The following is a 13,887-nucleotide window of genomic DNA, read 5'->3' on the forward strand; positions in this document are numbered from 1 at the left end:
ATTTTTGGAAATAATGTTCTTTACCTCAGCACTCCAGGGTGAATACTGAATAACACACGCTCTAGTATATTCTATTCTGTCCTCTACCTTTTTGTCAATTGTACTATTTTTTGACTTGACAATCTTTCGCAATTCTGCAAAACAAACCGCATAATAAATACTAGGTTAAAATACCTAAATTTTGATTGCAACATAAATAGGACATGTTGGAGAGAGACGTATGTTTCTCAAAGAATTCACATTCTCTGGAACAGGCTCCACATTCATGTCAAGAGGAGTTCCACTCTATCCCTGTTTAAGAGCAACTTGGATAAGTGAATGGGTAATGTGAAATTCACCCGTTGTGGCACCTATGTCTATGATGGACAGATGCAGTCAGTAGATCACTCCTTGTGTAAACCAGATTTTTGGGTCACATTTGGATTGATTGGTTATTCTCCCTCTAACCTCGAGGGATATGTAAGGTTTCATTAAACTATTATTTAGTGACATTTTTCCGGTTGTAATATTTTTTTTTTGTTTTTGTGGTCAGTGGGTTTCTGCATTTATAAGCCCTTTTCAAGACCAGTGGATGAAAAAATAAAGAATTTCATGTACTTGCTGGATATATACAAATGCCTCATGCACCCATGTACAATAGATTGCAAATGTGCGACTGTAATGGGTCTTCCTAGAGACAAAGGACACTTTTCTAACCAACATCTCTAAACCAAGTACTTTTGTATTCCTGGGCTAAGTGTGAATTTTTTTTTTTTTTTTTTTTTTTTTTTTTTTTTTTTTTTTTTTTTTTTTATATTGTGGCTTTGTTTAATCTGAGTGAATAATAACTTCTAAGAGATCAATTGGCTTCATGTACATGTGGCTTGTTTTCCCAAGATTACAGTACCTTTCTTTAAGAAGTTTGAAGGTGAGTATTTAAAAAAAAAAATAAAAAAAATTGATGGATATGGTGGGGATGGAAAGCCATGTAGCCTTGTGAGGAGAGAAGCAGTCATGTTCATATGAAATGGTCGTGAATGAATTTGTTTTCAGCTATTTGTTGTGCTCTAAACTGAGATTGTCAGTAATGGGTAAAGAATATTCAAGTTTTGGAAGCAAAACATTGATAGCAATAACTCCTTTATCTTCAGTAGTAAGTAGATGAGAAGTATTTGACATGTTGACATGTTCATGAAAGATTAGTGTTGTCTGTTAGTAGTCCTGGGTATTTGATAAGTAGTGAATAAAGGTAAAGTCTCACCTGGATCGGAAATAATATTTGGTTATTACTTGAGTTGTAACCAAATGTGATTGGAGATAATTCACAGAAGTCTCCGTTTTTAACATGGAATGGCTAAGTTAATTAGCCAGTGTAATTTATTCAGCAAATATATCACCTGATTAAAGGCAAGTTCTATGCATTTTATATAGTGTAATTTTATTTTGGTTAAGACTGTGGATTTAATGTGTGATGTTAATGCAGTAGCTGTGGTATTTCCAATCCCAGCCCTGTTTTACTGTTGTAATACTGATTGTTGAATTACTACATTTTGCAGCTTCATGGGAATACTGAATGGAATACTGAAAGTAAGTGCTACTATGTTTCACCTGGTTAGATATCAAAACATTCAAAAATTACTTGGCCTAGCTAGCACTGATGGTGTAGAGAGTTGAAATCTAGTGTTTGGCTCAGGCAACCCCACTTGGATGTTTGATGGTACTGGAGGAGCGATGCAAGCTGATACAATCCCTTTGAAAAAGGCTGACACTGCATAAAGCATCCTGAAGGGGACATACGTTTGGCTTACCACACCACTGCTTGGTGGTAGACTTTAATAGTAAGTTTCAGGAGTGTGTACTTGCAAACAGGAAGGCAATAGAGAGTCCCTACAGTGATGTCAGTAGCTCATCCTTCTGTCCAGGGAGTGGGGTAAGGATTATGGAAAATGCCCTTATTTGCAAGGATGCCAAAGAAAACCAAGCATGTCTCTTCCCTTTCCTTGCTATATTTTTTCTATACTTTCTGCTTTGACCATCTGATTCTGTACCTTCTTACAAAATTCAAATAAATACAAAAGCTCTTCCTTATTTTTCCTGTTTAGTTGATCTGGATGGTGTTTTAGTGGCAAAGCAAACTGTTGTCATAATGGAGAGGGTTCCTGTACTGCATCATTTGGTTAGTGTACAGTTTATTTTGATCCTAGCCTATCTCTGATGCTTGGATAGGAGTTATTTCTTGGCCATGTTGCACGTTTCTGGGTTTCTGGTATTTGTGTATGTCATGACTTTGGGAAAGACAGCACTGTCAGGTTAAGAGGCTCCTTAAAGGGGGTTCTGTGGAAAACTGTTGAATGTTTAATGACTATGTAATTCTTGGAATGGCAAAATGGAAGGTATGAATGTAAGAGTATGTCCTAACTCTGTACGTGTGGCATACTACTATCCCAACTTTTGAGTTACAGAATTGTTATTTTTTTTATGTAGCAGTGGTATGGGGGTGCAGAGGGGCAATGCCCTCTGCAGTAACATTTGAAAAATGTTAGAGAGTTTCAGAATTTGTCATTATTCTGACTTGCACTTTATTTGTCTGTAAGGACTTGAATTGTCTAGTCTTGAACATATGATTGGGAGTTGGGTTCTGTATCTTAGCCTTTTCTCAGAGAAACTTTTTCCTTCTCAGCATGCGAACTTTGTGAGTTGATAGGCTTTTGTGTCATCCAGATTTGCTGGATGAGGCAGTGAAGTCTATCTGTTGGAAGATTCTGTACCTAGTAGTATACACCTCTTCTTGAGAATCTGTAAGCTGCAGATTCTTATTTGTATGGCATTCAAATGGTCTTCTACAAGAATTTTGTTTCTTTTTAGGAATAATCACCATTTCCTGTCAAATTTGATGTTAAAACTGTCCTTAAATCAGTCCAGTTATCTGTCTTTTTTTTTCTTCCGGGGCAAATTCTAGACTAGAAAGAATCCGTCATACCTTTGATTTGCACTGTCGGCTCAAGTTTCACCTGAAAAGAGTGCAAGATGCCAGAACTGTTTGTCGTCTTCATTCTGGTTAGAGTGGGGCTTGCAATGGCTAAAGCCAGGTGAAGACATTACTGACTTCTGTGGGATTGACATCAGGCAGCTAACTACCTGTTGAGAGATGCTGTTGTCTAAGGACATTCTAGGATGTTCAAGTCTTTCATTGATTGGTTCAAAGTCTTTCCACTGCAGTTACCTATGCCAAGGCCATGTGGCTTTTATTTCACACCTTCACTAATTGCTTGGACCTTGATTTTCCAGGAGCTAGGCCAATTTTGGCAGCTTGGTACTTTGGGATTCAGTCTTCCCCTGGCTGCACCCCTGAAGAGGTTTTCATTTTTCATTGCTAGTGTGTTCATCCCAATGGTTATTTACTTTAGAGGACTTTCAAAATTAGATGTAGCAGATACTTTTCTTGGAGATCAAAATGCTGTTTGTATGATTGGATGTCTTTCTGTCCAACCTCTTTGGATGTTGGAGAAGTGCTAGTTTTATAGTTTTTATATATATTCAGCTGGTGGATTGGTGGAGTGCTTCTTTTCCTGCCATAGCATCCCCCAGCACAGGGACCGCATTAAAAAAAAAAAAAAAAAGGTATTTAAAACTAAAATCCCAAAAGTATGGGCTGTAGAGCACTATTGCAGATCAGAGGGTATGATGAGTATGTGTTATATTTTCAGTGGAGTTGCTTTGCAAAGTGTATGTCTATACTTTCTCCAGCTGAGACTGGATATGGGTTCGGACACTGATTTATAGTCTACCTTTTGTAAGTTTGTATATAGTTGTGTGCTTAAAAGTGTTGCCTTTATCAGCTATTGCAATAAGTTGAAGGTGGCATATGGTAATGTTGATGTGTAGCAACCATGTTGTTGTGGATGTAGTAAATCACACAGGTGTACTACATCCATACTTGATAGGCATTTACTGCAACTCTTCTGAGTGGCAGCTGATGGATTTGAATTTCTTCATTGAACATAATCTGTTTTGAGACTGTGGCTAGAGTTATGTAACATTGTAAAGTTAATGTTTGAATTTTTTTATAGAATATGGTGAAACAGAAGGCCATGAGAGTGTTGAAGCAAAAGAAAATGTAAGTATATACTGGTATTTCTGAATAATAACCATTTTCATGTAAGTTTATAGTAATGTTGATGTGCTTATCTATTCCTCCAGTATCCTTAATTGGTGTTTTGAGAAGGGAAATTTTAACTGACTGATTTATGCCAAGGGGATTTTTCATGAATTTAGCAACGAATTTCACTATTCTGTAATTGTCTGTTTCCTGTAATTGAAGTTCGTGACTGTGAATGTTACCAAGGGCCCACTGATGTATGGAAGAGAAGAACCCAGTTTTTCACTTGGATTTTTTTGCTTAGATAAGTTATCAGTGTCCTGCACTTTTGCAGCAGTATTCTGCTGGCCACTGTAGATAAGTTAAAAGCGGAAAGTATAAGCTTGTAGATTACCAGGGACGTTATGCTGCACATCTTTCAACTGCTTCCATTAGGGGTTGCCACAGCAGAGCATCTGTTTTTATTTCTTCCTGTCCTTTGCATCTTGCTGTGTCACACCAACCCACCTGCATGTCCTCTCATCACATCCATAAACCTTATCTTAGGCCTTCCTCTTTTCCTCTTACCTGGCAACTCCTTCCTTAGCATCCTTCTGCCAGTATACCCAGCATCACGCCTTAGCACGTCCAATCTGAGCTGACCCCTAATATGAGTTAAAAAATAAAGTTCCTGTGAATAAAGCAGTTCTCCAGAGCAAAAGTAATACTAGTAAAAACAGAAGAAACAATAAACACACCATTGCTGTGTTTGTTGTTTCTCCTGTTTTTACTAATGACTCCTTCATATACTCATTCCTAATCCTGTCCATCCTTGTCACACCTAATACAAATCTTAACATCTTTAACTCTGCCACTTCCAGCTCTGGGTTCTATTAGTGCCACCGTCTCCAGCTCATATAACATAGCTGGTCTAACTACCATCTTATAGACCTTCCCTTTCACTCTTACTGGTGCCAGTCTGTCACAAATCACTCCTGACACTCTTCTCCACCCTGCCTGCATTCTGTTATTTCTCTCTTCCACACTCACCATTGCTCTGAACTGTTGATCCCAAGTATTTAAACTCACCCTCCTTTGCCATCTCTACTCCATGCATCCTCAAAATTCCTCTGTCCTCCCTCTCATTCACACACACACATTCTGTCTTAGTCTTGCTGACCATGATTCCTCTTCTCTCAAGAGCATATCTCCACTTCTCCAGGGTCATCTCCACCTCATCCCTAATCTCACTACAGTGTCCTCCGCAAACATCATAGTCCACAGGGACTCCTGTCTAATCTCGTTTTTCAACCTGTCCATTACCATTGCAAGTAAGAAAGGTATGCTAGCACAGCTGTGAAGCTTAAAATGGATCCATGAGTCTCTTCTTAACCACTCACTGAATTCTTGCTGACAGAAAAGCCTATTTTCTCAAAAACATTTTGAATATGTTACTGGAAAAAAAGGAAAGGTACAAAATAGATATGCAATGCTTTTGTTGCAGGGGGAGGACACCATACATCTCCTGTTGTGAGGATTGTACTCTTCAGATATCCCGCAAATTAAAATTCTTATTCCAAAGACTCCCACTGGTTAGACTGTGGATCTCTGCAACCCTGGGCTGAGCTGCTAAATTAATTATAATAGTGGATGAACAGATGTAAAACCGAGGTATCAAGTGTATGTGCCATGATGCATGTATTAACTTTTAATGTAGGATGGATCATTTTGCGTAGTATACTCTTTTTCATCTTGTCAATTCCTTGAAGTTTCATCTGCACAAAACAAGCTGGTTATTGTCATAGAATTCTTACATTTCATTATTATGATTATTCTTTTCATGAGCTGAACAAGTTATTCTCATTAGGGTAATATATAATTATTGACCATGGGATGCATTAAGGCCAATCTGTACGTAAGTGGGATAAGTTATTTCAAGCACAAAAAGGGAAATTGGCTAAACTTAAAATGACCGTTAAGGGCAGCTAGCCTAGTACTTACCTATGAACATATGGTTGAAGCTTCAACTCAATGAAACTGAGGAAAAAAAGTGTGTGTGTGTTTTTGTGTGCGTGTATCCTCTATAAACGCAGTAGGGGTGAAGCTCTTTGAACCCTTTATGCTCTCCATTTTAATCTTATTTGTATATACTAACATCATGGTTGCACAGCTCTGAAGAAGATGGAAAATCACACGCAAAATTAATCATTTCTGTTGTGCAAACAAAAATCATTATGACTGTAACTTCTGTGGAGAACAGCCATATGTATACCTCTCAACTGTCCATAGTGTTGCAGAATGTCCAGATGTTTGACTTTATATTTTTGATCTGCTCCTCATAAAATTTGTTTTTTGGCAAATTATCGATTGATGACCGTAAATAGACATTTGAGTTTCCAACCACATGTCCTTCATAAAATACTTGCTACCTTCATAAAATACTTGCTAATATTAAGCCTGTTCTATTAACTTTCTAAATTTATAAGCGCAATATTTAAAAATCACCTATATTTTTAGGTGTTTGCACCCCCCATTATTTTTACCAGAATTCTGAACCTAAGAGTTTGAGAGGTATAGCCATAAGGGAGTTAGACATTCAAGAGTTGAACCAGACAGTTTTGAACTTAATCCACTTTACAATTAGTGGTGTGTAAGTTAATGGTCTGCCTAGTGTGCGGGCACCATATTTAACTTCAAACACTTAAATAAAATTAAAAGGATACAGATGAATGAGCCAACAAAGATAACAGTTTACAAAAGGATGAATTCTTGTTTTATTAGAAGGGCTCGATTTAGATACTGCTAATGCAATAGTTTTGGTATGTGTATGTACATCTGTGCTGCAGTTGTAATTTTGTCTGTGCATACAGTTTTATTTCAATTCACTAGCAGTCACAGAAACACTCTTTATTTTACATTTGTTGACCGGGATTGTCCGACTGAGCTGAAGAGCCCTTTTACAGCGGAGGCCCGGGAAAAAAGCTCCAACATATGATACCATTTTTCATTTTAAATTAGCATTAAACAGCAATGGTACAGGATTATTACAAGGCATTAAGTAGCAATACAATGTTATACAGTGTCAGTAAGCAGGAATATAGCATAACTATTTCAAGATGTATAAAAAGAAAATGTCATTAAGATGAGTATAGGTTTTGCGGTAAGTGGTTACAAAAACCCAATTTTATCATTATGTAGTTGCATGAAGGCAAGACAATTACAATAGAATGTTTCTCCGAGGTAATTTGCTTAATAGATTTTAGAAGACAGTAGAAAGAGTAGTCGAGGAAGATTACAGAGCGCTAGTGAGAAGAGTGAGTTAAGGGCAGAAAGTAGATTAAGGTATGAGAAGTACGGGATGTTTAAGGAGGGAGAGTGCAGTGGCAGAACCAGTGACTGACTTTTAAATTGCTCTGTGGTGGCTGTCTTAAATTGTTTAGGATGTGTAAGGGTCCTGATTTCTAGTGAGAGCCTATTCCAGGCAATAGTGAGGTAATAATTGTACATGTGCGTCCATATTTAGACTTGGGTTTGTAGATTTGTAGTAGGTCTTGGTTAGAGCTTCGGAGAGGTCTGGAGGGGGAATAATGGGAGATGAGGGGATAGTGCTGGGCAGTAGGAAGACTGGTATAGAATGGATGATCTGGAGCTGAGAGGGAAGAAGCTGGTGGGGTAATTCAAGACAGTTTAGGTGTTTTAGAGAGAGACAGTGATAGGATTTGTAGGTTTGTGGGGCAGCAAATCTAGCTACCTTGTTATAGGTAAATTCGAGTTTGGTCAGGAGTGCTGAGTTAAGATTTGTGAGAATTTGAGAATTGTACATTAGACTGGGTAGAATGTAGATAAAAGGGAGATGGTAATCTTGGCTTCAGAGGTAAGGAATTTCTGGTTATGGTAAAGGAGCCCTAGTTTCGAACAAGTCTTTTTGATACAGTTATTAACATTCAAGTCAAATTTAAGCTGTACTGGATTCTACCTGAATGGGAGTGTTATTAAGGGACTGTATGGAGAAGGAGGGTTTAATATTGTTGAACTTTTTAGGTAGGAAGAGTAACAGCCTTGTTTTTCTAGGGTTAAGGATGAGCTGGTTGTTGGAGAGCCATATTTCAACTAAGTTAAAAGATGCCTGAGTAGCTGAGAAGAGCTTAGAGTGAGAGTTGGCTGTGGTGATGACTGTAGAGTCATCTGCGTATTGCACTAAAGATGACCAAGGACATGAGGTATAGAGCTGATTAGTAAAGATATTAAAAAGTAAAGGCCCTCTGATAGACTTTTGAGGTACACCCATTTTGACAGGGAGAGGAGGGGAGAGTGCAGAGTGCCATCTCACTGATTGAGATCTATCAATGAGGTAGCTGGAGAACCATGCAACAGTAGCAGAGGAGAAGTTGAGGTTATGCAGTTTGTGCAGCAGAAGAGTGTGTGAGACAGTGTTGAAAGCTTTTGAGAGGTCCAAGAATAGGCAAGAAATAAGGTTTATGGTCATCCATGGCTATAGAGACGGTGTTGAGGAAGGATAATTGAGCTGTAGTGGTGCTATGTTTGGGTCTGAAGCCATGTTGAGTGGGTGTAAGCAGATTTTCCTGTATTAGATACTGCATAACTTATTTTTGAATACACTTTTCTAGTACTATAGAGAGAGGGGAGAGGATAGCGATAAGTCTAAAGTTGGAGATATCAGAGGAGTTACCTCTGTGTATAGGTAGAGTGTAGCATTGTTTCCAGATGGAAGGGACTTTAGATTCAGAGATAGAGAGATTAATTAGGGTAGATACAGGGAGAGCAAGAGAGTCAGCTGCTAGTAGAAGAAAAGTGGAAGGAATATTGTCAGCTGATGCTGAGCATGATTTTAATTTTAGAGAGTAGTGTTTTGATGTAGCTAGTAGGTACAGGTTTGAGGGAGACTGTATTTGAGGAGATGACCATCATTTCTTTTTTTTCAAGTTTCATCATGGGTTTATTTGTAAGGAAGATGAATGGCAAAATTGGACAGAAACACAAAGCTAAATTGCAGACTTTAAAACAATACTTATAGCTGTGTAGAAAATAACAGGTCTGGGGTCATTATGACGTCTTTCGAACACAGTACACTTTGTGTCTTTCAAAACTGGACCTGAAAGTCCAAAGCATGCAGGTATTTCCCTTTAGTGCCTTCAAAGCACAAGTAGTAACAGTTTGACAAGAAGATGTTCAGTAATGCCCAATGCCAGGCAAGGCAAACTCCATAGTCACAACAACCTTTCCTGAAGTTTCTATCACAGGATGACCGATACCTTTCTTCAAAGATGTTATAATCCGTTCAGAAGTTTCTTGGAATTCCTCCACAGAATTCCCTCTAGGGTTAAGAGGTAAGCATCCCTGATGGGCCTACTCAGCCCAGATTTTATGTACAGCTGGTTTTATCCTCACATGACTTTGTTTTTAGTCTGTAAGCATCTGTTAACAGTACATACTCTAATTTACAACATGGGTTCAGTTGGGACTTTCCTATCTTTTCCACTATTAACCTTTAACATACAAAGCCAGCAAATCAAATACTGTATTTTATGACCCTGTCCCAGCATAGAACCATGGGTTCTACTGAAGGCAGGTGACGTGTAGGCCAAGGACAGCCCATTTGCATTCAAAGGATGGTGACCCAGGCAGTGCTCTGTTTTAAACCTGAATGGCTGTTGTGACCAAGTCCAGCTGGCAAGCTTGGAATTACTGTCTGCTTAAAGGTGCATAATCCGTAACCGATTAAAAAAAAAAAAAAAATCTCTGCCCAAGGGAAAATGCTTAAGGGTAAATAGAGCCCATTCAATAGAGAAACACACTTGTCAATCTCTCAATACTTCTTGGTGTTAGTCATCTTCTGTCTAATACATCAGATTGTGTGTTTATATCATTCAACAGCTTGTGCCAATACTGCTGCTAAGTTTGCTTCAGAGGAGTCCATGAATACAGCAAACAGTTTAGAGATGTCCAGGTATAACAGGGTGGGTTCAGAACATAGAACCTAAGTATAATCTTGTTTTGATTGTGTGTCTGTCTTTTCTATTTGACATTTGGCGGAGGCTCTTCCAATCAGTCAGGAAGCATGTGGGCCCTGCTGCAAATAAATTTGTGGTAGACTATGGCCAACCCGCAGAAAGGCATTCACTTGCCTTTTAGTGTTGAGTATTGATGTAACCTGTACCTTGTGTGGCTAAGTTTTACTATGCTCCTTCCTTGGACCTTTCCAGTGTGTAGGGTAAAGGGCAACAATGTCAAGATAAGCTACTTCATATCTGTTGTGGGGGTCTGTGAAACCTGTTCATGAGACCAAATGGCATCACCTGATAATGAAAAGCTATTAGGTGTGGAGACTGTTCTTTCCTTTTTAGCTGACAGATTTGATGGGATTTGCAAGTAGTCCTTGGTCCCCTTGGTCATGTCTTATGTGAGTAGAAATCTATTTTTGTAACTTATTCTTTTATTTTGTGCACTCCATGCTTGGGATAGGAATCCAATCTGTATGTATTTTTAAATTGTCTAAAATCTATGCAAAATGTTATGCTCTCATCAAATCTGGTAACCAGACAGTGGAGCTATTCCATGCATGATGTGATTACTGCTTGACCTCCTGCTTAAGCATCTTTCTATATTTTTCTTTTCATACTTGCCATTGGGATCCCGGTATTTGCTAAGGTTTAGAGTTACTTTTTAATCAGCCATAGTCTCAGTATGGTGCTGAATTAAATTATTTCCACAAATGTCACTACCTTGTGTTGTCAGATGTGTACATTGCAACCCATGGCAATCTCACTCAAGCATATGAATATTGTGGAGAAAATAAATTAAATCTGAGTGAAACGTAGGGTAGCTGCAAGTGTCCTTTGTGTGGTGGGATGGAAGAACATATTTTAGGAGCAGGAAGAGAAAAGGCATAGTCAGTAGAGTGTAGCTTTGAATGTGGTTAGTACATGTTAGTAACTGCTGGGAGGGAGCTTTGGTTTTGGGGAATACTTTTCATGTATAGCTTTTGCGGTAGGAAGGGGAAAATAGTTCAGGATAATGAGCTTATAAAACAAGCCTGTCACTAAAACAGTGGTTCTGAGTTGCCAGTGGAGTTATTTAGCCTTTTGTAATCTGAAGTAGTGATCTTTTTTTAGTGCAAGGGTTATGAGGCAACAGATGCCATTAAAAGCGATTAGGAGGTTCCTTTTTAGAAGTAATTTCAAGTAGGGGAAGTCCTCGTTCAAGTTAAGAACGCAGTATTCCTTTGCCTGTGGCAGCTGTATCCTCTGGAGAAAGGAAGCGGGAGATTTTCTTAGATAAAAAATGAAGAAAGTAAACTTGGGACTTGTCCAGATTCCTTTTTACTTATACAGTTGTAATGTATCAGAGGGGTCTTGTGAAGCCATTGAAATACCAACATTAGATGAGGCTCTAATCAGTCTTTAGGGATACTGAATTCTGTGGATTTGTTATTTATTTATTGTGGGAGAGAATTCAGTTTGATTGGTTAAGGTCAGGGAAGAGTTAAGACAGGCCCTGGGTGGCAGTGAAGAGTTACCAGATAGCTGGGTAACTACAGCACAGCTAGTAAGGGAGACTGCTAGAAAGGTGCTTGGTACGACATCTGGACAGAGGAATGATGACAGAGATATGGTGGTGGAATGAGGAAGTACAGGAAAGTGTACAGAGAAAGAGGTTGGCAAAGAAGAAGTGGGATTGTCAGAGAGATGAAGAAAGTAGACAGGAGTATAAGGAGATGAGGTGCATGGCAAAGAGAGAGGCGGCGAAGGCTAATGATAAGGCATATGAAGAGTTGTATGAAAGGTTGGACACTAAGGAGGGAGAAAAGGACCTGTACCAATTGGCTAGACAGAGGGACCGAGCTAGGAAAGATGTGCAGCAGGTAAAGGTGATAAAGGATAATGAGGGAAACATAGGTTGGACACTAAGGAGGGAGAAAAGGACCTGTACCAATTGGCTAGACAGAGGGACCGAGCTAGGAAAGATGTGCAGCAGGTAAAGGTGATAAAGGATAATGAGGGAAACATACGTATAAGCAAGGAGAGTGTGTTGAGCTGATGGAAAGAGTACTTTGAGGGGTTGATAGATGAAGAGAATGAGAGGGAGAGAAGGTTGGATGATGTAAGGATAGGGAATCATGAAGTACAGTGGATTAGCAAGGAGGAAGTAAGGATGAAGAATGGAAAGGCTGTTGGTCCAGATGACATACCTGTGGAAGCATGGAGGTATTTAGGTGAAATGGCAGTGGAGATGTTAGCCGGATTGTGTAATGAAATTTTGGAAAGTGAGAGGATGCCTGAGGAATGGAGAAAGTGTTTTGGTACCGATTTTGAAAGAATAAGGGTGATGTGCAGAGCCGGATTGTGTAATGAAATTTTGGAAAGTGAGAGGATGCCTGAGGAATGGAGAAAGTGTTTTGGTACCGATTTTGAAAGAATAAGGGTGATGTGCAGAGCTGTAGTAACTACAGAGGGATTAAATTGATCAGTCACAGCATGAAGTTATGGGAAAGAGTAGTGGAAGCTAGGTTGAGAAGCTACATGATGATTAGTGATCAGCAGTATGGTTTCATGCCGGGAAAGAGCACTACAGATGCGATGTTTGCTCTGAGAGTGTTGATGGAGAAGTACAGAGAAGGTCAGGAGGAGTTGCATTGTGTTTTTGTAGACTTATTGTATGAGGAAGTCTGGAGTGTCAGAGAAGTATGTAAGAGTGGTACAGGATATGTACGAGGGTAGTGCGACAGCGGTGAGGTCTGCAGTGGGAATGACAGATGCGTTTAAGGTGGAGGTGGGATTACATCAAGGATCAGCTCTGAGCCCTTTCTTATTTGCAGTGGTGATTGGCAGGTTGACAGATGAGATCAGACAGGAGTCCCCGTGGACTATGATGCTTGCAGATGACATTGTGATCTGTAGTGAGAGTAGGGAACAGGTGGAGGAGACCCTGGAGAGTTGGAGATATGCTCTAGAGAGAAGAGGAATGAAGGTCAGCAGGACTAAGACAGAATATATGTGTGTGAATGAGAGGGAGGATAGAGGAATGGTGAGGATGCAAGCAGTAGAGGTGGCGAAGGTGGATCAGTTTAAATACTTGGGATCGGTAGTTCAGAGTAATGGCGAGTGTGGTAGAGAGGTGAAGAAGAGAGTGCAGACAGGATGGAGTGGGTGGAGAAGAGTGTCAGGAGTGATTTGTGACAGACGAGTACCAGTAAGAGTGAAAGGGAAGGTCTACAAGAGGGTAGTGAGACCAGCTATGTTATATGGGTTGGAGACGGTGGCATTGACAAAAAGGCAGGAGTTAGAGCTGGATGTAGCTGAGTTAAAGATGTTACTATTTGCACTGGGTGTGATGAGGGTGGACAAGATTAGGAATAAGTATATTAGAGGGTCAGCCTAGGTTGGGAGGTTTGGAGACAAAGCCAGAGAGGCAAGATTACGTTGGTTTGGACATGTGCTATGAAGGGATGCTTAGTATATTGGGAAAAAGATGCTAAGGTTGAAGCTACCAGGTAACGGGAAAAGAGGAAGGCCGAAGATAAGGTTTATGGATGTGGTGAGAGAGGACATGCAGGTGGTTGGTGTGACAGAGCAAGATGCAGAGGACAGGAAGAAATGGAAACAGATGATCCGCTGTGGCGACCCCTAATGGGAACAGCCGAAAGAAGAGGATTATGATGATGATGGTTCAATCCGTTTCTAACTGACTTCTGATAGTAGTATGTGAGGGATTGTTTCTGTAAGTCACAGCATCATCTTGTATAGGGTATCATGCACTAAGGGGCCACATCAGATAATTCTTGTATACACCTACCCGCTTACCACACTCAG

The 13,887-nt window shown here is 39.6% G+C and overlaps 1 protein-coding gene across 1 annotated transcript in view; it reads left to right on the forward strand.

Annotated features, from left to right (window-relative positions):
• The window catches only part of CHMP5 (charged multivesicular body protein 5), a 319,359-nt gene that overhangs the window by 34,957 nt on the left and 270,515 nt on the right, over positions 1-13,887 (forward strand). The window contains exon 3 of the mRNA XM_044064874.1: positions 4,050-4,096. Coding sequence (XP_043920809.1) covers positions 4,050-4,096 — 47 coding nt within the window. The remainder of the gene's footprint in view (positions 1-4,049; positions 4,097-13,887) is intronic.

Source organism: Protopterus annectens, chromosome 3.part0 (assembly GCF_019279795.1).
Source record: "Protopterus annectens isolate FY-2018-M chromosome 3.part0, PAN1.0, whole genome shotgun sequence".
Classification (NCBI taxonomy): Eukaryota; Metazoa; Chordata; order Ceratodontiformes; family Protopteridae; genus Protopterus; species Protopterus annectens.